The sequence below is a fragment of the Cyclopterus lumpus genome, chromosome 22 (assembly GCF_009769545.1).
Source record: "Cyclopterus lumpus isolate fCycLum1 chromosome 22, fCycLum1.pri, whole genome shotgun sequence".
NCBI lineage: Eukaryota > Metazoa > Chordata > Actinopteri > Perciformes > Cyclopteridae > Cyclopterus > Cyclopterus lumpus.
In genome coordinates, this window is record NC_046987.1 from 9,334,809 (window position 1) to 9,360,820 (window position 26,012).

At 42.5% G+C, this 26,012-nt stretch overlaps 1 protein-coding gene across 1 annotated transcript; it reads right to left on the reverse strand.

The window, feature by feature from the left end:
• Positions 1-7,252: 7,252 nt before the first annotated feature.
• LOC117751569 (actin, alpha skeletal muscle-like) lies at positions 7,253-25,786 on the reverse strand. The gene is given in 4 exon segments (XM_034563495.1): positions 7,253-7,315; positions 25,201-25,326; positions 25,382-25,579; positions 25,634-25,786. Coding segments are annotated over 4 exon segments (528 nt in total). The 5' UTR covers positions 25,775-25,786.
• Positions 25,787-26,012: the final 226 nt, after the last annotated feature.

Consider the following 26,012-nt stretch of genomic DNA (forward strand, 5'->3'; position numbering starts at 1 on the left):
ATTTTCACATATATACATAGAAAAAAGAAATAAACACTACGACTTTGAGTTTCTGCTCTTAAGTCTTCGAGGTCATCGTGTTGTGGATTATGTTTAAAAGTGAAAAAGAGACAAATCAGGTGAACATAACCATGCCTCCCAATGCTAATGTTGTCCATTATGTTACAGATGTGTGATTAGAAAACGTTTCAACAGCAACTTTATACTGTTAAAATCTGCCAAAGTTGTCTTGTGTTGTGCTGCTCAAAAACATCCATTGATGTAGGTTCTCCATTGATTTTCAAAGCACTGCTGTGAAATATTTAGATATTTAACAAATGTTTTCACAATAATCCAAAAGCAGAACACTGCAGATTTGATCCTGCATCAAAATGGTTGAACGTATTCTACTAAGGTTTCAAATCATAATTAAACAGGAAATTAAATCCATGCGTGAATCATATGCTCCAAATCCATGTTTAATGTTATTTTTAAAAAAAAGGTTTCAGAAAAAACAAAATACAAAAATGACAAAGCATTTGTACACTAGTACTATTCTGCATGTATTTTTGTTACATATACATTTCACCACACACTACGAACCCCAGGCACACAAAACAAGATTGAATTATTGAGAATTCAGTTCTTTGTTTGTGTCTTGTCAAAACCTTTATGTCATCACTGAATGAAAGAGGCTCAGACAACCTCAAGTCAAATGGGGAGAGTTACAGTATCACAGCAGGTCCAATGTCCTGTGTTCATTTATACAAATATACCATTCCAGGGCATCAGTTTATCTCTGATAGCTGCGCTGTGTTAGACCTGCTGTGCCCTGAGACACGTCACTGTGCCAAACAGCCCACATAAAAGAGGAAAGCACTACTTTTGGAGAATGTTTTCCTGGAATGCCCTTGGTTAAACCATGAAGAAATGGAAGAGTCTACCCTTCCCAAAAGTATGATTTTTTTTTTACCATAGCACAATATTTTCTTACACGTGCTGCAATCATGTGGCATAGTTGAATAAAGCAGCGACACGTTCAAGGTTAAGGGTTTGATATAATCCAGCGGCCACCCACGCTACACATTTTTCACACTTCTATCATCCAGAGTTCCAGGCATTTTACAATTTTAGTACCAAATGTTCTTTCAAAGTGGCACGCAGTCATTTCTTTCACGATCCCGAGGAAGGAAAGTCGATCTTGCATGCACTGACAGTTTAAAATCCATCCATCCATCCATCCATTTATCACCCGCTTATCCGGGGTCGGGTCGCCTGGTGGCAGCAGGTTCAGCAGGCCGACCCAGGCCTCCCTCTCACCCGCAGCACTTTCCAGCTCATTTCTGGGGGATCCCGAGGTCGTTCCAAGGCCAGCCGGGAGATATAATCCCTCCAGCGTGTCCTCGGTCTTCCCCGGGCCTCCTACCAGTTGGACGTGCCCGAAAACCTCTAATGGGAGGCGTCCAGGAGGCATCCTAACCTAGATGCCCGAACCACCTCAGCTGACTCCTTTCGACACGAAGGAGCAGCGACTCGACTCCAAGCTCCCCCCTGATGTCCGAGCTCCTTACCCTATCTCTAAGGCTGAGCCCCGGCCACCCTACGGAGGAAGCTCATTTCGGCCGCTTGTATCCGAGATCTCGTTCATCTCGGTCACGACCAGAGTTCGTGACCATAGGTGAGGGTTGGAACGTAGACCGACCAGTAAATGGAGAGCTTTGCCTTCCGGCTCAGCTCCCTCTTCACTAAGACGGACCGGTACAGCGCCTGTTTTACTGCTGCAGCCCGCACCGATCCGCCTATCGATCTCCCGCTCCACCTTACCCTCACTCGTGAACAAGACCCCGAGATACTTGAACTCCTTCGCTTGGGGTAGGCAGTTTTGCTCCCCACCTGGAGGGAGCAATCCGCCGGTTTCCGGCAGAGCACCATGGCCTCAGATTTGGAGGTGCTAACTCTCATCCCTGCCGCTTCGCACTCGGCTGCAAAACGCCCCAGTGAATGCTGGAGGTCACGGTCCGAGGAGGCAAACAGGACCACATCATCCGCAAACAGCAGAGAGGCGATCCCGAGACTCCCGAACCGGATCCTCTCCGCCCCCTGGCTGCGCCTAGATATTCTGTCCATGAAGGTCACGAACAGGACCGGTGATAAAGGGCAGCCCTGGCGGAGGCCAACACCCACCGGGAACGTGTCTGACTTACTACCGAGGAGACGAACACAGCTCCTACTGCAGGCGTACAGAGACCGGATGGCCCGTGCCAACGGGTCCGGCACCCCATACTCCCGCAGCACCCCCCACAAAAACCCCCGAGGGACACGGTCGAAAGCCTTCTCCAGGTCTACAAAGCACATGTAAACTGGTTGGGCAAACTCCCAGGACCCCTCCAGTAATCTTGCGAGGGTAAAGAGCTGGTCCACTGTTCCACGACCGGGACGGAATCCGCACTGTTCGTCCTGAATCCTGAGGTTCGACAAGCGGTCGGAGCCTCCTCTCCAGCACCCTGGCATAAGCTTTTCCCGGGAGGTCTGAGCAGTGTGATACCACGATAGTTCGAGCACACTCTCCGGTCCCCCTTCTTGAAGATGGGAACCACCACCCGGTCTGCCAGTCCATGGGCACTGTTCCCGACCCCCATGCGACACTGAAAGGCGTGTCAACCAAGACAGCCCAACAATGTCCAGCGCTTTCAGCATCTCAGGGCGGATCTCATCCACCCCTGGCTGCCTTGCCACCAAGGAGCTTTTTGACTACCTTAGCGACCTCTGCCAGGGATATGGGTGAATCCACCCCAAAGTCTTCCGGCGCTGCCCCCCTCTCCGGGGGACATGTTTGGCCTGGTTTAGGAGTTCCTCAAAGTGCTCTTTCCATCGCCCGACGATGTCCCCAGTCCGGGTCAGCAGTTCCCCCCCCTGCTGAGAACAGCCTGGGGTAGACCCTGCTTTCCCTTCCTGAGCCGTCGGATGGTTTGCCAGAACTTCCTTGAGGCCAACCGAAAGTCCTTCTCCATGGCCTCCCCGAACTCCTCCCATGCCCGAGTTTTAGCCTCCGCGACCATCGTCGCTGCAGCCCTTTTGGCCCGCCGGTACCCGTCAGCTGCTTCAGGAGACCCCTGGGCCAGCCAGGCCCGAAAGGCCTCCTTCTTCAGTTTGACGGCTACCTCACCCCGGTGTCCACCACCGGGTTCTAGGGTTGCCGCCACGACAGGCACGATGACCTTCGGGCCACAGCCCCGAGCAGCCGCGTCCACAATAGAGGCTTTGAACAAGGTCCACTCGGATTCCATGTCCCCAGCCTCCCTCGGGATTTGTGAGAAGTTCTTCCGGAGGTGGGAGTTGAAGACCTCCCGGACAGGATCCTCTGCCAGACGTTCCCAGTTCACCCTCACTACACGTTTGGGCTTGCCAGGTCTCTCTAGCGAGTCCCCCGCCATCTGATCCAACTCACCACCAGGTGGTGATCAGTTGACAGCTCTGCTCCTCTCTTCACCCGAGTGTCCAAGACATACGGCCGCAGATCAGATGATACGATTACAAAGTCGATCATTGATCTCCGGCCTAAGGTTGTTTCTGGTACCAGGTACACTTATGAGCCACCTTATGTTCGAACATGGTGTTCGTTATGGACAAACTGCTAGCTAGCACAGAAGTCCAAACCAACAAAACACCATTCGGGTTCAGATCGGGCAAGCCGTCTCCTCCCAATCACGCCCCGCCAGGTTTCTCTGTCATTGCCCACGTGAGCGTTGAAGTCTCCCAGGAGAACTATGGAGTCGGCAGGCGGCGCCCTTTCCAGGACCCCTCCCACCGACTCCAAGAAGGCCGGATACTCCGAAATGCTGTTCGGTGCATAAGCACAAACAACAGTCAGAGCCTTACTCCCCGCAACCCGTAGGCGCAGGGAGGCGACCCTCTCGTTCCCCGGGGAAAACTCCAACACAGCGGCGCTCAGCCGGGGGCTCGTGAGTATCCCCACTCCCGCCCGGCGCCTCTCACCCTGGGCAACTCCAGAAAAGGACAAAGTCCAACCCTTCTCCAGGAGCTTGGTTCCAGAGCCCATGCTGTGCGTGGAGGTGAGCCCAGTCACAGTTTAAAATGAAAGTTAAAATTACTCCATGAGTATAAAACGAAACCACAGGGATGATAGATCAGTAATAACGTGACAATACAGTTACATTATGAAAAAAGGTTCATGAAGGTCAATTTGCAGGCAACTGCAGACAAACGTTTTGATTGTTAATATAGTATCTCATTAGAATAATAGCCTGTTGTTCTCTTTAACCACACTCCTCCTGTACCGGACACTTTCCCTCTTCACTGTGCGCAGGCTGCGTGATAGATCTTCACTGGATGTGGCACCCGGACAGGAGACATGTATTATGTACATTATAGGGATATTTGTTTTCTGATCCCATAAGGTTTTTTGCGTGCTAGGGGGAGCAGAGTGGGGATGAGCTTGCGTGCCATGCCGGGGTGGCGTGCGTGGAGCTTGGTCGCTGAACTCCGGCTTCCCAAGGGAGCGGGGGCGGCAGGGGGAGGGTGTTGTGTGGGGCTGCACTGAGAGATTAAACTGAGACGAGGGAGAAAGCACAAGTAGAAATGGCTTCCAGATGACCCCGACTCAGCTCATCAAAGACAGGCTGGAGAATTGGTACACAGTTCATTACGCTTTTTGCCGCCTCCTGTCCCAAGAACTATGTTAACTTATTTAACTAAATAAAAAGATGGGATTTTGGTCAAACTTGGCGCTAAATATTGGTAAAATTGTTACTGGCAAATAGCATAAAATCACTGCGGTAATCCATAATGAGAGACAGTGTTAGACTGTCATTTGAGAAAAGTCTGGATATTATTCTGAAAACTTTCTTCTGACATGCCACTCAAATATTTACTTTCATTCTTCTCTGCGTTTTTCAGCTCAGTCATTCCATAACTTCGTTAAATGATGTGGGCTGTCTGTCTCATGACATTCTCTGACATGCTGTTTTTATCCAATTTCTTATATTCTGGTTTTAGAAAAAGAAAGTTTTAGATCAAGAGAACTTTATGATTGAAATGGCAGCTTTGGTGTTGGAGGCTCACCATGCCGCAAGGAAATTATTACAGTGTTTCTAGAAGCATAAAGAGACTACAGAAACCTCATCTATTATTATTATTGGATACTTTCATACTTATTGACTTTACATTAGGATTTAAACCTTTTTGTGATAGGCGCGTTTCAACCTACATGCTGTTTGAATTGATGTACAGGCCCAGGGGTCTCCTTTTTGGAAAGGTTAAATTATTACATCTGTCCCCCATCAACCATGAAGTACAACTTTTGATATACTGCTATTATAACATGTATACTTTACAGTGGAGGCATTTGGGACGATGGAAAGCATCCCATTAATAATTTGACATAAAACCGCTTGATCAACAGGATCTCTATGATGCATAGGATTACAGAAAACCCTCACTGTAGATACCGTAACCAGTAAATCATTGTGTACTCCAGCCATATTCTTCACTTTTATTGGCGTGAGTCTTCGTATGACCAAAGCCAGAACTGCATTTCATAAACTTATCATTTTGCAGTACATTTTTCATAGCTTGACAACAACATTATTTCAACGAAAACCAAAGATAATGTTGACGGGAAAGGACAGTTCTCCCTAAATGAACAGACGTTTTAATTGACCGTACAATTACCAAATATTTGGACGACACACACAGACGAGTTAAAGGTGGCAGGATGGCAGCAGATTTGATGGACTGATCCAGGTTTTAAGGCCGAACTTGAACAAAGTACTTACACAAGTTATAAGACCATCTGTATAACTTGTTTGTTGTGTGTCTGTTGGAAACATCAGTTACCACAGTCAAGATTGAAGGGATTTTCCAGAGACAATGCTACTACTCATTAATCTTCCAGCATTGTTTGAATTGTGTAATGTTGTAGCACGTCACTTTAATCTTGTCCATAATAGGTCAAATAGACCATAGGGTCTTTGTAACTTGTTTGTTGTGTGTCTGTTGGAAACATCGTTGTCCATTACAAGTGGGCAAACTGAGATGCTGTGTAAATGAATGCAAGTCTTTCTCAATGCACTGTTCAGGTTATTCAGGGTCGAGTTTGTGTCATGGCTGTGAAGTCATGCACTCCTGAGCCCCGTTGAGTGAGAACGAGCACCACTTTGTGTTCTCATTTCAGGAAAGATGAGTTGTTGGCATGCCAAATGTTGGCGTGTTTACTCTGTACAATACAGGACTCTGAATGTGCTTTTCCTTCTCCATTTAACTTGGAAAAGGTTGACCATGAAAACATTGTGTCTCTTGATACCCCAGAAATTACATCATCTGTAGAGCATCTGCTCAGATTGCTTTGCTAAAAAAAAATCAAGTAGTTTATTTTTTTTCTCCGGTTATGGCACAGGATGTTCCTGTTTCTTCTTCATACTTTTTCCTGACTTTCATATTTATGAGCTGTTCTGTGTCTGTCTCTGTCTGGCTAGGATCCCTGCAGGTGGGGAGCCTGAGCTGGTCCGATTAGATGAGCATCCACTGGCACACTGAACATTACGTGCCGTATGGATACTACCAGCGGGTTGCTCTTCTCATTGTGTAATTGGGCGGATAATGTTCCGTGATTTCCTCTCTTTTGCACCTTCGTACGTTCCACTTGAGCAGCTCGGTGCATTTTAGTGTCCTGAAAATGAAGCGGGGTCAGCGAGCGGTCGGGTCACACCTCCCCTCCCTTCACTGCTCCAGTTCTGCAGTTCCAGGGCAGAGTTCACTCACTGTCCTGGGCCATGATGTAGTCTCACTGGGGCATATATATATATATATATATATATAACCTTGGCAATATCAGGACAGAAATATCAGTTTTCTTACATTTTCTCCAGCTGCACACAACAGCGCTGCGTATCTGGGATTGTAAATTGTGAAGCAATTACTGTGGAACAGTCTTTCCCAAGAACATAGGATTTACTTGAATTACTTTAAATCATGACTACTGCCAACTGCTTTCCAGTTTTTCCCACTTTTGTCATTTTTCTCCATTGTGATAGGAGTTTTAGAAATACTCAGCCAAGGCCATCTTCTTTACACTGGTGCAGCTCTTATTGCTTGACTCACATGCTTTCAAGGGTCTTTTAGTGACTCACCTGCTTCTATTCACCTACGTTCCCTCATTAGTGATTGGTATCGATGTTCAATGACAATGGTTATCAACTCAGTTCAACTTTATTAGTTCAGTTCCAGTTCTCACTGACTGAGGAGACTGACTCTCTTATATGAGCTGCTGCTTGAGGAGCAGAGCTTTCTCAAACAAGCTGCTGAAGTCTTTATACTTCTGTCCACGAATACAGAGAGAGTGATTATGGCTCTCAGAGCAAGCCGTCGTAAACAGTAACAGTGTGATCCTGGGAGATGACACAACTTCCAGCAGCCTCTTGCCCTCCGTTGCTCTCCCAAAGTGAGAGCTGTCATGCTTGGCTTTAGGTGACGGATGGTCAGGGGTCAGAACCTCTCCGCATCAGACAGCTGCAGCAAGGCAAAGGGCAGCAAAGTGTGGCTCTGAAATGATTTATTTGATGACATTGTCTGCCCTTGAGACCCTTTGTTGCCTTGTCGTTTTGCACTGATGATGTTAAGAATCCAAAACAACATCCTCTGATTCACAAGTAACTAATTAATCCCAGATATTTCTAATATTCCGCCTTCCTTTAGTCATCTTGTTTGTTCACTTGAGCAAAACATACTATACTCCTCTCATGTCTGAATTAGAAAAGCGATCGAGGAGAGGTTTAAGTTGACATCATTGCTACAACCTTGATCAATTAGATGACTCCACACAGACATTGTGTCATTAAGGCTGGTTTTTGTAGAGAAATGAGCTCTGAGATCTGACTATTAACTATGGGATACAAATGCCAAGAACTGTATTTAATTACTAAATGCAATTTCTGTATCATGTGTCCTATAGCATCATTTCGTACAAATCACCACTCAGTCTCCAGGCTTTATTTCACTTTGGCATGTTCTCGAGTACCAGCTGCACTGAAGCCCCCCTCGCCCTCTCTGACAGACTGCAGCGCACCCTGTGGCCTGGCCCATGTGGGAATAACCTGGAACCATTGACCTGTTCGGTTGTTTGGCTGAAACAAGATGTACAGGCAATGCATACTCATGCATATGTACAGTGCAAAGAGACATACGGATGTGTTCAAGCAGTCATCCACACGGGCAAAGACAAAGGCTGTTTGTGTCACAAGTTCTGCCAGCATATTAAAAGCTTGTATATCATTGTACCTTCCCTTTCATGCACTGGTATTGTCAGCCTGAGAGTTTCAGGAATTTCCTGCTGGAGAAAACACATTTACGGTGATAGTATCTCACCAATGTACTTTGTTTAGGTATGAGACAAGTTCAAATGCTACACTCAGAGGATTTTGTCTATATAAGGCGTGTTCTTTTTGGTGCTACAGTCATTTATGGGGGAATGTAAACACAAAGCTGTTAGCAGACTAATAGCCATTGTTCGAGAGTTTCTAAACCGATATGGCAGAGAGTATCTACTGTCGATCATGTCGTGTGATTACACTTCCAGAAGAATATTCGGTCATACACTTTATGGAGTGGAGTGGACAGAGTGGAAGGTGGTAGTAAATTATTAGTGGAGCGTTTGAAGAAGTCCTTTGTCAGATTCCTGTTCATTTGCAGAACAGACACCGAAAACGTTCATCAGCATGGAATGTTTCTTATTTTTTATGGTGTTTTAAACATAGCCTGCAGGCATAAATGGAGCGAGTGGCCTTCTGTCATTGTTTGGGAATAAGTTCACAGACATGTGTAAGAAGACCCATGTTGGCCTTGCATTTCATAAGGGATGATATGCCTTTTCCTCTTCATTCGATATGCTTTGGTAATTCATTGACATTATTATAGGGACCTCAGGGAGGAGCTGCATTTGAGGCAGATGTGAAGACCGAAGCCCATATTTTGTGAGAAATACAGGTGGCCAAATAAAGAGCTCATGTTATTCTCATGTAATAAAGTAAATTACACAACATACAATTTTGTTCAGTAAAGGCCTATGAATAAGACTCTGTATGCTCTTCTCTGAGACATGAATACTACTATCCACGGGGCTTCCCATGGAGGCAGACCCAGACACCAGCACCTTAAAGGTTGACCTTCTTACCCTGCCACCCTACATGCTTTGCTGCCCCTTTTTCATCTTGCACCCTCAACTCAAGGTGATACTTTTAATTCCGACAGTTTCTGCTGAGAAAAGTGGGGGTGCCTCACAACCCAAATAGCTTAAGAGTGAACAGTCTCGGAGGAGTCCCTCATGCACAATGTATTCCATATGCTCTCTCAGATACCTCACATCTGGCACAGACCACCTATGCTAGCTCACATATTCCTCCCCAGACCAACAGACTGGCTGCTTCTCAGTGGAAGGATCCTGGCCTCATCAATGATCTCTTCCCTCTCTGATGTTTGTATTTGATTTCAAGACATCCATATGTAGTGGCTTTATCTCGCTATGATCAGGGAAAATTAACACAATTACCTTTTTTACTATCCTGGTATTAGTTTTTTATTGGCAACTGGGGATGTTCCTAATGGTCCTGTTGTCCCTTAATGGACTACCAAAAGTGAGCACAATCTAATAAAAATAATTAAAGAAACAATTTAATCTAATAAAAAGAATAAACAAGTATAAGAGCTATTTTAAATAGTTTTAAGTCAAATTTTTCAACAACCAAATCCCTTTTTATATGCCGCTGAAATCACTATACCCCGAGTGTCAGCTGCAGTCACCCGGTTAAGAATGTGCCACCCGGTGTGAACTGTAATATTTGATGAAACGGATGCGGGGACTGTGATCTAAGAAGAGATGATTTGGCGTGGCTAATACCATTAGTATCTTAGCGTGCAGGTTTGATTCATTGAGCTAGCTGTGTGATGGTTAGAAAGGAAAGGCAGTCAAGTAATCCTGATCTCTACACGTATAGGTTGCATTTGCAATTCTGTATGACAAGTGTCCATGCTAATTTGAATGCAGTGTGTAATCTGCTTTAGTTAAATTTTTTAGAAATAGCCAATCCAGTCGCCGATAGTCTTAATTTATGTAGGTCATTCAGTTTTCTTTTTTTGGTAACGCATAGATATTAGCAAAGATATCTAGCAAAAAAAAACTTCAACGTGGAGTACTTACACATGGCCAAGTGAACTGGCTCTTCCATAGTTTCCCATATTGCTTTTGAGAAAATTGACAAGACAGATTAGCCTTACTTAAGTTTGCTTTCATTGAAGGTTAACTGAGGACATGGTGTGTGTGAGACCAACAGATATGACAACTGAGGCTTTACCATGCAGACAGTCTGCCTCTCTGAGGTACACTGAGGTCACCAGAGTTGCTTTGTAAGGTGAACAATATATGTCCTGCCTCTCACTTTTACACTCTCCGAGGAGAAGGGGGCGGTGGGATTGCTCCTCTCCTCACTTTATCCCCACATTTTGCTCCCTCGCTTTATTACCTCCGTCAGCTCTAATTTGGGTTGATGGGTAGGCTGTTGCATGACAAGACACATGTCTGGGCCCCTGCGTGAGAAGGCTGGCTGGCTCTTGCTGGGTTTGTTTTCTTTGCGTGACCATGTCCCTCCCTCTGACACTCCTGGCACCTCCCGGCGAGCCCCCCTTCTGACCCTGTTCATGCCCTCCCTCGTTAGCTGGCATGCGGCTGGTTTATTTACTTTAGCCAGCCGCCCGTGTGAAAGCCGCATTTTCACCACGCTCGGGGACGGGCTATCTCAAATGGAGCAACGGCAGAGGTGTTGATGTGCGTGTGTGTGTGTGGAAGTGGAGAAAATCTGAGTGAGGGGTGGTTAGATGCACAGCTGAAAGAGCTTTGTGTATGTGTGAGTATGTGACATCCATGCCTGGTCAAAGGGAAGTATGTAACAGTAACATGCTTTTGAGGAATGACATGCACAGGTCACTCAGAGTTCATTGTCCCGGTTGCCGTCCACAGTGAGTGAGAAAAGGGAGCAGGAGGATCGTGGCAGCGTGTGGAGATTTTACTTGTTCCCACTGAAGCAATCCAACAAATGCTCACGCTAACATTCATGTCTCAGCACATTCGCTCTCCTGCCAACTTTCCTCTATTGTATTCTGTGTGGGTATACAAATATAGACAGGGGCAATGGGACAGGACTAACACGAATCTGCAAAATAGGGTTCATGCAAGGAGATTGCATTTACCGGCCTCTGCCGCACTGGCTGCTGAACCTATTCTCTACAGCTGAACATCGACCTCATCCAAAAACTCTCCAACTTCTGTTTCAAAACACTTTTTGTGTTCTTGTGTAACTTGTTCTGCAGAGCAGTAAAATAATGTGGAATGAATCAATGCGTGAATGAATGACACAGATAAATAGTTTTAACAACCCCTGTGTTTGAGTGTGTACTAATTATTGATAAAGGACATCAGACTGAAGAAAGTAATTTCAGCTATATATATATAAATATGAAATATATATATATATAAATAAATGTTTTATTTGCTTAAAGTTTAATCTATGTGGCCTTAACTACAACAGCGGAAGTGATGCTGAGGACCTATCATTTCCCAGCTTAGCCAATAAAATCCAGTAGTTTGTTTCCAGACCCTTGAGTGCCGTCAAGGGGAGCTGATTGTGCTTATAGCATTTCAGGTGCCCACCCCAAAAACCCATCCAAATCTGACAGCCATATATGGTCCTCCATCTGATACAGCCCCAGTCAACCCAAAACCAGCTGACTACCCGTGATTCATTCAACCATATCGCCAGGCAAGAACGCCATTAAATGGACAATCCTGAAGTGTCTGCATTGGATGTAAATCGTGAGGTGCTAATGTATCCATGGTCTTGGGGTCTTGGGGGCGACTGTGGGTCAGTGGTTAGCAGGTCTGTCTTTCAATCAGGGTTGGCGGTTCAATTCCTGCCCTAGTCAATGTGTCCTTGAGCAAGACACTTAACCCTGCATTGTTCCCTGTAGCTGTGTCTACAGTGTAACATGATTGTAAGTCACTTTGGATAAAGCGCCAGATAAATGACATGTAATGTAATGTAATGTCTTATCCATGACTGACTGACCTTGAGTGTCCTCTTATTGGCCACCAACGGAAATCCAACAGCGTCAGGAGGACCTGCAAGTAGGCACGAGAGCACTCGCCATCCAGAGGCATTAGATTATTTGTTGCAATAACTAAATAAATACACAGTGAGAGCAGGAGACAGTAACATGTAAGCACATGTGGTCCTAATTCTCTTCCGAATGAGTTTCTCTGGTTGTGTTGATTGTTCTCTTCACAGTGTTTAGAGGACTATCATCAGCTCAACACAACAGCATGATGAGATTGGACCAGAACAAAGTCCGATAGGGAAACGGAGGCATGCCATTTCACGTGGTGCATGTTAAAGCACTCACACACCAAATATGGACTATGACACACAGAACTTTATGAACTTTATGAGCACAGACGGAGAACTAGGAAACTTCTGCTGATGTCACTTCCTGCTAATCCTTTTAGTTGTAGAAGAGACTTTGTGAACAGCAGCAAGACGAGGCCCATAAATCAAGCAGGATGTCGGGACAGCAGGATAACACAACCTGACATAGTCACAAGTATGTGCCAGATTAACCTCTGCCACCACTTCAGTCAATACCTCTGCTGGGATGGAATCACTTGGAGCTGTCTGGCTCTGGGAGCTGGAAGTCATGCTTTGGCCGTAAACACAGACACTGGTTTCTAACGAGGAGCAGGATGGAGCGCACCGAGTCACGCCGCTCTTTGGTGTCTTGAGTCCGTAGAATTTATAGTCCCAGCTCAGTTGTGAAATTCTCACAATGATTTTTTAAAACATGTTATCGTTGACCGACTGCTGCCTCACAGGGGTAAAAATCCGTCTTTGGTTTCATCTATTTAAAGGACACATTCAAAGCAGCACGTTAAGAAGATTTATTTTCCCCAAATAAATTGGGCAATTTGTCCAATACCATTTTGTGAAAGAACTGGACCCCATATTGGGACAATACACAATTGACTTTGAAGAGCCACATCCTTATGTTCTGAGTCAGCCATAAATCACAAACAAAAGACATTAAAAATTATCCCTCTCTGCTGCTCAAGGGAATCAACCTTTTCTGGGGGTTCCTCACATTAAACAGCCACTAACTCAACTGCAAACGCATAGATACAAACAAAATGTGATTAGAATTGGCACGAGAGTTGGTGCTTTCCGTATTTGTTTCCTTGTGTGATCTTATTTATTTGCTCAGAGGAATACATTCTCTTGGATGTGTCGAGAGATGCACAATAGGGTAATTAAAGGCTCCCTACGGAGTGGGAAAGAGAAAACAGAAAGAGTTTATCATGCTCGGGCCACAGTGTAGCTGAGCTGAAATCAGATCCCGGCGGGCTCAGGATGCTCATATGACACCCACATGTGTGCATGTACACATAGACTTGACACAAAAACACACTCGTACACAATGTTACGTTTAAGTTTGCCACAAGAAAGAAAACAGGGATGCATTTTAAAACAGTCTCATAATACACTTTAAGCCTCTGTTAATTCATTTGTTGGTAGCGGAAACAAGCATTAAAAACATTAACATATTTTAGCCTTTTTTTATATATCAAGCAAATATGGAGAAATAGTGAACTTTGTGTGGAATCATATTTCTGGCCACATTCACTTCCTTTAAGGAAGGTTTTGGTCTCCACCAACTCCGGAGAGAAAGATCAGATTCTTAAACTGCTAAATGCTTCACTGTGCTCCCGATAGTGCCAACAAGATAACTCTGCCGTTTTGGGGAGGTAGCTTCCATTGGGAATATCTTTCTTTTTTTGATCAAAACACCATGCTGCTGCTGGAAATGATGTTTTTGAGAGTGTAAGCTGTAGGTCATACACAACTATTAACTTATCATTTTTGCAAATGTCAATTAATTTCTTAATGTTTCTTGTCCACACCAGATACTTGGAAAAGTAGTTGTGTCACGACCGAACTAGGGACCTGAACCCAAATGCTCAACTCGAGAGGCAAAGTTTTAAAAAATTAATTAAAAAATCACAGTTTATTAAACTCGAAAAACAAACAGAAAACAAATATGAGCAAAGTAGCAAAATAACAAGACCTGGCAAACAGTATGGATTACACTGGTTCTCCGGCACAAAAGAGGCGAACTGGCCCAGGACAAAGGGAGACGCAGACAATATATACACAGGTAAGGGCACAGGTTGAAACAATCAGGGGCGAGGCAGACAATCAGACCAGCGGAGAAACACACAGGGGAAGGAACAAGTTTGCCTGAAACCAGAGGAAAGTTGACTTTCAAAATAAAACATGAAATCACGAGACAACATGGACACAAGACACACTGATTAAATTAACTTAACAATGTTTCTTGGACATGACATTTTGCTCATATAATGTGGGGGAAACATAGGAACAATATCAACACAATTTTGTTTTGGTACCACATCAGACTGGAGATATTAACAACTTTGTAGATGCTGTTAAGTGCTTATTTTCTACCTGTGAAGACTTTGGGATTCTGCACCATTAAACCAGCGGGTAAATCAGTACCCGTAGTAAACTCTTCATCGTTGTGGTAAAGCCTGCACCATTTGTGTGAAGCAAATACCACAACTTCACCAAGTGTGAATTTTAAAGGCCAAACAACAGCCAAGTCAATAGCAAGCAAACTAGGCGCAGTATGAGTGAATCCAGACGGCTTTGGCTTCTTAACCATAAGCTTTCATGTCTCCAAAGTGTGGGACCAAACTGGTAGTTATGAGGTCTGTTTCAATCCCTCTTGAACAAGGAAATACTTCAGAGTGAAATGCTGGCAGTAATGACTCCCAAGAACCAAGGATGATATAATGACATGTATTTGTGCGTTACGTATAAATAAAATCCATTTTAGAGAATTATCGCATGTGTTATCCATATTAGACGTTGACAACCGCTTTTATTTATACAGCCTGCTCTTAAAGCTCTGCGGCAACTGTGAAATACAACGTTTCTTGCTGCCACCAAAGGTTACTTATCTTGTGGTTTTATTCAAACAGTTAAACAATTATCAGAAATGCTCATCTTGTTTCTATTATTATTTGTCCTGAACAAAATTACCACAAGATTCTTTGCATTGCTGCATGCAAAACCTGTAACAAAAGCCCGGACTTGTCCGTGTCAGCTGCACGATAGCTTGATTGTGATAAACCTGCTGACTGTTGATGGACGGAACTGAATGTGGGAGAGTTCTTGATCTCTCTCCACTTCTATCAGGCTGCTTCACAAAGCAGCGAGTGAGTGATGAGGAGCCACTCAGGTCACGGCGGGACAAAGAGAACCTCATTACGTGATGTGAAGGAGAATGGTCTTTTCTGCTGCCGCACATGACGTGAGAAGGGGCGACAGGCAACTGCAGGGAGGAGAAGCATGAAATCCAGAGGTCAAGTTATCAATGTGAATGTTTCAACAGGTCACGCCCTCAGTCGTCTCCCCCTCCCTTATCCCCTTTCGTGACCCCTCCATTCTCACCCCACCTGATGAAAGATGTTGATGAACGGCACTTCCAGGAATCTGGCGAGACGGTTCATCTCAGTCAAATGCTGCGTGTGCAGACATCTGGCTATCCCTCCTGAATTGCGATGCGGCGTGTTGTTTGGAGAGTTTCTCAAGTCACGGCCAGTAACCTGAAAGCACCGTGGATTGTTTTCACCAGTTCTCTCCCTGTTTTCCTGTTTGGAAGAGGCCTCATTTCGTGCTCCTTGCAAAAGTAACACAGTTTCTCTGACATGCTGCACCCGCCCATCATAAATCTACACACTTAACTATGGGCCCTCAAATCTATCAGCCGAGTGCTTTGAGTCTGGGGGCCACATCGTGACATGCAAGGAGGTGGTGGTGGTGGTGGGGGGGGGGGGGGGGGGGGGGTTCAGTCACGCAAGCGCTGCCCCGCGCCTGGACCTCAGCCTGATTTTACTGCAGCCAGAAGGGAAACCAGACGCTACAAAGGCCCAGGGTCCACATAAATTTCACGAGCAAAGTTACTAGGAAATAAATCATTTCTGGGATTTATGAAAAAGGAGAAAGGAGAAGGGGGGGGGGGGGGGGGGACCCAAAGAAAACACGAAAACAAAAGTCCAGTTAGCGTTCTCATACCTTTAAAATGCAAGAAGGGTCTAATTTTATCTTCATGGTAACCCAAGGTTGATAAAAGCTAGTTTTATAGCTGTGCATTATTATTATTAAGTTAAATGAATGATAGATCTAGGTGCAGCTATATTTAACTAATCATATTTCCTCCAGACACGCAAGGTTCCAGGAACAAGACCTCAAGGCTTTATAGGTCATTTGAGATCGGCAATTTGGCTTTTACAGGGCCGGATTCAGTCCAGACTCTTAATAAAATACAAGCAAAGCCAATGTCTCTTTTCCTGCACCTGAAATATGCCAATCATAAATACAAACCTATTCACACATTGGCTGTGATTAGGAACAGTGTTATTATATTGTTCCTGTTCTGCTAAAGACTAATGATCTCCCATCATAGGGAAACTGCAGTTACACATGGTAGAAACTTTTCCAAGGATAATTCCCTGAATATAATGTCTCTATGTAATGTAGTCGTAGGAGCATACAGTGAAATACACCTAATATTTATCTTACCTTCATTTTAGAGTGTTATGTGTCTGTCTTTCAAAATCTGAAGATGCATGAACATGTATTGGTGTTTCTCCAAGCCACCACTGTACATGGGGTTAAAATACAGAACAATGACAAGGCCTTTCTCAGTTTTCCTCCACTAAAAGAAACACAACTTCAAAGTATGAAAATCACTCTACTCATTTTGAAATGATTTAGATTGACTAAATGTTCTTTTCATACATGTCTAGATTTATGTTTTTAGGAAATTAGTAAAACTACATTGTGGGGAACTGATTTTTGATTTCGTAAATGAATGAATAAAAAGCAGCGTTGTTGTTGATCTTTGGCTCAAATAAATCCATACGCTGGCCTATAAAATATCTAGCTGTGGAAATCTACACATTTCTTCTACAGTGCGTTTCACCATCATGTACCAGAGTGATCTCAGTTCCTAAAAGAAGGCTCTGCTGTGGCTTACCTCTCGAGCGCTAACGCATGGACACGCACAGGTACATCATAGAAGCCTGCTGTACTCGGCATGAAAGGACTTTTTTGGACACAAATCAGATGTGTATGGCAGTAATTACCCTAGTTTTTGGGCTGGCACGCTGCAGCCATTGAGAAGATTAATCACCCATGGACCAATAAACAGACTTTGCTCTCTGGATGTCACTCCCTAACCTTACACACCCAGAGTTCTGCATATGGAAAGACTAATGTGGTGTCCGATTAAGATACCTTGAACTTTATTGCAATTTATTCCTGTCAGTTTCATTCACACAAGCAATCCCACTTTTGGCTGAAGGTCTTTATGTTGTCCTGAGATGCTGAACAAGGATTCAGCATTTCATTCAAACAAAACCTGACAAGCCATTATGATAAATCATACTTAAATGAAAGATGAGAATCCAATAACAAATAATACTTCTTAGAATTTCAATCGAACTTCTTAGAACTTCTTAGAATTCTTAGAACCTTTTATTTATTAGGGCATGTGCAAGTGGAAATTAAAAAGAAAGCAGACATATGTATGTCTATATCCAAAAATGATATAACTTGGTTATGCACTCTTGCGTTACTTTGAAAAGAATATCATATCAGGTATATAGAAACAAATGTGATTAACGGATAACTGAAAAAGTACATATACGTCCGAATGACTCCTGGTCATTAACGCAATGCCAATATACACTTATCCTATCAAATGGTATACATGATAAATGCAAGTACAGCAATATTTCAGAGAATAGCTTCAACACAGTGGCGTGCACTCAGGCCTCTTATCACTATAGGGAGCGATGAGCTCATTTCTTGTTAGAACCAGTTAAGGCTCTCGGTGGGCACGAGGTAATTATCTGCAGGCACGCAAAGCACTCGCTGGCCAGTTCGGCCCCCAAAACCGTCAAGAGCGTGAGAGGCAAGACTTCCCCGGTCTCTTTTCTGCCTTTTGCCATCGTCAGCCCATATGACAACCACATCAGTCATAAAAGGTTCATATATTTCTTCCCAAGCATTTACACTCTGCATTCCAGTCTATGACTGGGGCTATAATTTAGGAGCACTGGGAGGTATTCTGAGTGAATCACAACCTTCACTGCATGTTTCACAGTGAGTAAGACAGGGCTTCTGTTGAGTCATCAGCACATATACTTTCCAGGAAATTACTCCATCAACCCTGTCATTGCTTGACTCATTGGTCTTTTTATCAATGGAAGCAATCCAGACTGGCCTGGAAGAATGAGAAACGTTGTTATAGCTATTTACCAGCACCTCGCTCAACAGAGCATCTACTTGACTATATGAAATAAAATGCTGCCCTCTTGTGTCCAAATTAGTAGTTCCACACACAGAATACTTCCTGTCCCCATTTGAAACTCATACCAGTATCAATATGGAGGTTATGAGCAGAGGTCGGTGGCTGAAGAAAGCAAAAGCCCAGGTGATGCCAAGCAGAAGGAACAGGCCGAGAATGGAGAAAGCGTTTGTCTTGGTGGAGCTGTTGTACTGAGATGTCCCTGCTGATGGCTTAAGGAGAACAATCTGCCGCACTGTCATGATGAATATACGACAAAGGTGAAGATGAACACTACAGCATAGTAACCAATGTCCTGGTGGACAACAGCATCACAGATCCAGCACCTGGAAATCATGAATAATGATGCACTCAGTGACATGAATCTCCTTTTTTTGTGTAAAACATGACACTTGGTAGTCAGTAACAGTTGCTTACATTTTTGCTGAATTCCCATCATCGGTGTAAATGACCATGTAATCATATTGTCTCAAGGCAAGAAGAGTGATCACCACTACAGCTGGTGTAACTAAGGAGAAAGTGTACATATTTATGTTATGCTTATGCCTAGATTTACAGTCAATATTAACAAGTGTGTCTTTATACAGCAACGAGCCGCTCCCTCCAACAACACTGTGAGATTCCTGAGTATGAAGCTCTCTACAAATGATGCTGAGACCGGACTTACCACCACATTTGCTCTGCTGATCGCTGTTTGTACACCTTTTGTTTTGTTGAAGACAACAACAAAAAAACATTCCAAAGGATATATATGAATATTCTGATTTGGAATTAAAGTCCAACATGCAGTAACCTGTCTGATTATTGTTATTAATACCATTTCATAAAACTTGCTGCATGTTAATGAAGTTGTAAATGACATGTTTTTAGCCATTGCTGGCTGCACACATCTTTATTCTTCTCCTTTAGTGCCTGATTCAACAGATTAAAATGTTTCATTCATCCAGTTACATCTCCAATTTGTTACTGCTGTTCTCCTGTTTCAGATTATGATTTAAAGAATGAACAAGTTGCTCATGATCCATGCTATTTGTTGCTAAAACCGATCCACTGTGGAACGTAAACCAATCACGCAAGATCTGCCCTTCTCTTGAGGCAGCACTCGTATTCAAGAATGAAAACCCAAAGATGTCATTGACAGCAGCAGTTCCACACTCGGACCACCTAGACAGCCCTCAACTTTGATCAAGTATGTGATCATTTGCACTTATGTTGCACACTTAGACACAAAGGACATCCAGGCGTGCATACGTTTTAAAGAACGTTTATACTTTTCTGAAAGCACAGAAATACAGTGGAGAACGTTTCTTCAGATTCAGATCCTTTCAATCTCTAACCCCTCAATTAGTATTAGACCTTTATTTAACAAGGTAAAATCAATTGAGAACCAATTCTCATTTACAATGATGACCTGGCCAAGAGGCAGTACCACAGTCCAGACAATTGACACAAAGAGCACAGATACACATGAGAAAATGGATAAAAACAATATAGGTAAATTAATAAACACATGTACAAAAAGATCAATGAGGAAAACGCCTACTAAAAGTAATATTATGTCATTACACTTATAAACAATGCTACAGTTCATGTTTAATTGTCACGGGGAAGTTCAGCTGACAATCCTTTATTTTCAACAAAAAAATCACAGGGAAATCCCTGGAAACAAAAAACTCCTATTCTAAATACTAAAAAACGGGAAGCCAACAAAAAACCTCTCTTAGCAAAGAAAGGAGAAAATAATCAATCACTAAAAAACTCTGAAATAATTCGAAGAGCTGTGAAGCAATAAATGGCGTCGTTAATAGAACGTTGGTCTGCCTTTTGGGGGAAAAATGTTTTTGGTGTAAAATAATAATATGGTAATTCTAATAACAATAATAGAATATTCAAAGGAGGCCAGAAGCCTAACATATTCTATTATTTGTCCATGGAGCATGCTTTCCCTAAATTGAAATAATAAGGTTTATTGAACAAGTCCCAATTTACAATACCTGGGTTTTTCCTGGAAGGCAATCTGCGGTTTACTTATTAAATAATTAAAAGATTGTTTTACTAACCATGATCATACTTATCCACGGGGAAGTTCAGCTGACAATCCTTTATTTTCAACAAAAAAATCACAGGGAAATCCCTGGAAACAAAAAACTCCTATACTAAATACTAAAAAATGGGAAGCCAACAAAAAACCTCTCTTAGCAAAGAAAGGAGAAAATAATCAATCACTAAAAAACTCTGAAATAATTCGAAGAGCTGTGAAGCAATAAATGGCGCAAGGCCAACCAAGGACTCTATAACTAGGTTCGGTACAGACAAAACTAAGACTTGGACTTGGCATAAGGCAGGTGGGCATGACGAAAGGAACTGACACACTGGGATAGGACAAGGGGAGATGCCGACTATAAGTACACCTGAGGGAAGTGGGGAAACAGGTGGACACAATCAGGAATCAGGGAAGACAATCAGACTGGTGACACATGAGGAAGGGCAAGGAACCTAAAACGAGAGGAGAGTTAATTTCCAAAATAAAACAGGAAGTCACAAAACAAACATGGAGACAGGGCAAAAACCCTACTTGACATACAGGTGTAACATTAATGCCACGATAAGGGGTTGCTGATTATCTGGCAAACTGGAGCGATCAATTAATGACAGACATCAAAACCAAAGTAAAATCATAAAAACAATCTATTTTTGTTGCATTTTTAATGTTAGCTAATATATTTGACATGCCATCGTTGATGCTGCAGTACAATGTGTGATTTATTGTAGGGCTAAATGTGACGTACATATTTTTATATACATTTAAACATGTTTGTGTGGCATTTCTGAACATTTCCTTAAGTAATTAGTGTTAATGGTGTTAACTGCATAGCCAATGTAAATTAACTAAATGAACATATAGGATCATCAAAAAGAGAATTTAGATATTTGCTGTAACCTCAAAGTCAATTAATTTCTTACATGCTCAGTAAATTAATGTAAAATATTAAATAGAAGGACATCGTTAATAGAACGTTGGTCTGCCTTTTGGGGGAAAAATGTTTTTGGTGTAAAATAATAATATGGTAATTCTAATAACAATAATAATAGAATATTCAAAGGAGGCCAGAAGCCTAACATATTCTATTATTTGTCCATGGAGCATGCTTTCCCTAAATTGAAATAATAAGGTTTATTGAACAAGTCCCAATTTACAATACCTGGGTTTTTCCTGGAAGGCAATCTGCGGTTTACTTATTAAATAATTAAAAGATTGTTTTACTAACCATGATCATACTTATCCATCACCTGATTTGCTGCTGTTCACTGTGGACGAAGAAGGTAAATTAGAGCTTCTGACATGTAAACAGTGACTTAAATAGTCTATAATATAAAGACAAGGTAGCAAATGTGTGTTATTGCATTCTCAATCTCTCCATATAGCATGCTTATCCTTATTAAACAATAAGGTGATTAATGCCAAAAGAAAATCACTTGGAATAAGATAAAACATTTAAAGACTGAGAAAATAATACATGTTATTTGGTGAAACTGGTTCTACGTGTGATATCGTTTAGTCGGTGGATTCAATATTTTGTCTCACCATTATTTATCCTTTTCTTCTCTTACTCCTCCTCCTGAGCCGTCTGCATCCAGACCCAACCAGGGTTACCATGGCGACAGAAGAGAAAAGCTCACATCGGACCCACAGGGCGAGCTGGAGAGCAGACGAGAGGTAACAATTAATGACTGGCTCTTCCCTGCTACTTCTTTTAATAATTCAGAGATGACTCATCTCCCTCTATTGTACTTAAAGTAATATGTATTAATTTCTTTGAGAGGAACTCAACACACCTGCAGAGTTGACTTGAGAGCGAGCAGGAGAGAAGTGATCTTCAGTGTTTCAGTGGACAAGCCTCTCTCTCTCTCTCTCACTCTCACTCTCATCAACTCATTGGCCTCCAGCAGAACGACCCCCGGCTCTTCTCTCTTTTTTTTTCGGAGATGTGATGAACTGCCTTTTCCCTTTTCCCTTATTTTCGATATCGGGCAGCTTGTGCCTTTTGAAAATCCTGGGGCCCGACCGAATGAATGTGGAAGAAAGCACAAAATAACCGAAAGCCCGAGCATCCCAGAGGCCACTGAGCACTTTGTCACCCAACTTTCTCAACTTTGGTGTTTCAATAAAACACTCAAGCGTCACAGGTGTCGTAAAAAATGCCGACAGTGGCTACAATGCTGCTCAAACCTCTTCCACCAACATGTACACTGAGTCATCTGGATGACTTTAGAGCAAGGAATGGATCTTTTTTTTAAAATCAATCCAGGTTTAAAGCGTTCCCACATATTCATGAGTTCTGAGACGATGAACTCGTTGGACAGGTCGTAAACGCTTCAGAGAGGAGAGCACTGAGGCCTTCAACACATATTCACACCACACATATGAACATATTCTACTACCGTGCTATGCAACCAGTGAATCATTATTTCATTCAACATTGCTTTGAGTTTGAAAGACAAACATTACATAAAAACTACAGCCATGCTGGTGGTGAAGGAATCATATTTAATAAAACACAAGGCAACAAAAATAATAAGTATTGAAGTTTGGCCTGAAGGTGGCACCAGAGGTACACACATAAGTTAAAAGGTGCCAATATTTTAAATGTGATAAAATTGTGTGCAAAGAGAAAGGAGGTATATTTCAAAATTAATTAAGATGCTCAACGCTTCCTCCTGCAGTACGGAGCATGTAAAAGGCCCTCAACTGTCTTCAGGTGATAAAGTGACCATTGCTGCAGAAATGTACTACTCTTACAAAGCCAACAGAAAGCACCAACTAAATTAATACAAATGATATAGATATCAGTGAATCTGTGTTCAGTACTCCGTTCTGTGAGACACGCACATTATTTGGGTCATTTGCTGTTAAACATGAAGGATAGAGCTAAGGTGTGCACTTACACATTTGACAATGAGTTGGTTCTGGGCATTCTGGGTACAGGGGTGAGTAATCCATCTCACGATCTTTTGTGATGTTGGTTGTAGTTCTTCATCGACCGCTGCAGTCCCTTTCAGCTCTGATCTAATTGGTGCGAGCATGTTGCTCCACCGTCACAAAAGCAGATCTCTCAAGAGTTGCTCAATCTGTCTGCTGCTGGAAGCCTTCGGCAGTTGTGAATATATATTCATGATTTCCAACAATTCTTTTAGGTCAGCACCTTCAAAATCTGAACGACATGATTCAAAGCCCACTCGCTCAGACTCCGACACATACTTGAAAAAGCACAAGATCGCTCTCCACAAAGCCCAGAACAGCTGGCTCCAGAAGGTCAGGTGCAGGTTTTACAGGAAGGTTCTTCTCTTTTGGTGTCTTCTCACCTTCTTGTGCAGTGGCATCACTTTTCTCCTCCTCAAGGTTTATGTCACCGACAATGTTTTTCTTCTTGGTTGTTGAATAGAAACATAAAAGAGGTCACTTTGTCTTTTCATACAGTTCCCCGAGTGATACTATCGAATGAATGAAAGTCTGTTAAATCAAAGTCAACATCAGTGAGGCTCCCCTCTGACAACAGGGCAGCCTTTTCAGTCCAGTTCTGTGTCATACTGTCCTTCAAGACTCCCTTTTCTGGTTCCCCACCCTCTTTGGTGCGTACCTCTAAGCTGGTCATCTGTTATGAGTAGGGATGGGTATCGTTTGGGTTTTTTACGATACGGTGCCAAACCGGTATTTTTAAAACGATACGGGTGCCTAAACGGTGCCTGAACCGATACTTTTTTTTAAAAAAACACATTAAAAAAGGCTTTTATTTATTGCCAAGGCACATTTTTTTCTTCAACCTGAACAATATATTAACCGTTATATAAATAATACAAAATCCGTGGCTTCAAACTACAATGTCCATTCCTCATAGATACCAATACTAATAAATTAAATGTTATAATAAATTCTAAGTCATATTTTATAACACAACTGTGTATTGCCTGAGAAGTTGAACCTAAAACACAGCTCCTCTTTCCTCTTTAAGAAATTCTTGTAGTGTAACCTCATCTGCTAAATTATCTCATTTTTGGCAAAAGCCAATCTTTCTGCATCCATCCATTATTCATTCATTTTCTTTAAATATAAAGAAACAACCTCAGATAAGAAGGATAGTAAAACAATGACAGTATTTGTTCTGTTTCTCAAGTAAAAGTGAATGTTCACTTCTTACTTCAACCACTAGGGGGAAGCACCACCATCCATGCTTCCGCAAACCTTTGCTCATTCAGGTGTGGGCATAAAGGTAGGAGACAAAAGATGGATGATATATATATATAGCAAGCATGAGTACGATGATGCCGGCCCCAAAACACACACAACCAACCTCCTTCCGACCATGCAGCATATATATATATGCAGTATATATATATATATATATATATATATATATATATGTATATGTATATATATATGTATTTATATATGTATATGTATATATATATGTATGTATATATATATATGTGTATGTGTATATATATATATATATATATATATGTATTATATATATATATGTATATATATGTATGTATATATGTGTATATATAGTATGTATATATATGTGTATATATGTGTATGTATGTATATATATATATATGATATATATATATATATATATATATATATATATATTATATATATATATATATATATATATATTATATATATGTGTGTGTGTGTTTTGGGGCCTCATCGTACTCCTGCTTGCTGATCCACATCTACTGGAAGGTGGACAGGGAAGCCAGGATGGAGCCACCAATCCAGATGGAGTAATTCCTCTCGGGTGGAGCGATGAACACCATTTAAGTTTAAGTCTTAATTTGCTTTGTAATTGAACGTGATGACGTGAAACATTTGCAGTTCTCTCACCTTAATCTTCATGGTGCTTGGGGCCAGAGCTGTAATCTCCTTCTGCATACGGTCAGTAATACCAGGGTACATGGTGGTACCACCAGACAGCACATTGTTGGCGTACAAGTCCTTACGGATGTCAATGTCACATTTCATGATGCTGTTGTAGGCGGTCTCATGGATGCCAGCAGACTCTATACAAGCAAAAGAGATGAGCTTTAAGACAAAATACAGCATATTAGATCTATCAACAACAACCAAAAGTGCAACCAATTACTCACCAATGAAAGAAGGCTGGAAGAGGGTCTCTGGGCAACGGAAACGCTCGTTACCAATGGTGATGACCTGACCGTCGGGCAGCTCGTAGCTCTTTTCCAAGGAGGAGGAGGAGGAGGAGGCGGCGGTGGCCATCTCAATGCTGATGATACAATTGGAATTTCCAGCTCAAATTAAGCATTGTAGGACCAGCAGATAATTCAGTCTATTACACACACACGCACACATTGACATTTTAACGCCATTATTTTATCTTTAGGTCTTGGGTTCTGGAGGCAAAATGCCCGGCGCAGTGTTGCCCTGTGTGACAGCTCCTCCAGGGAGCTGATTCCCAAGAAGAAGCGAAGGACAGAGTAACAAGCACAGTGTTTAT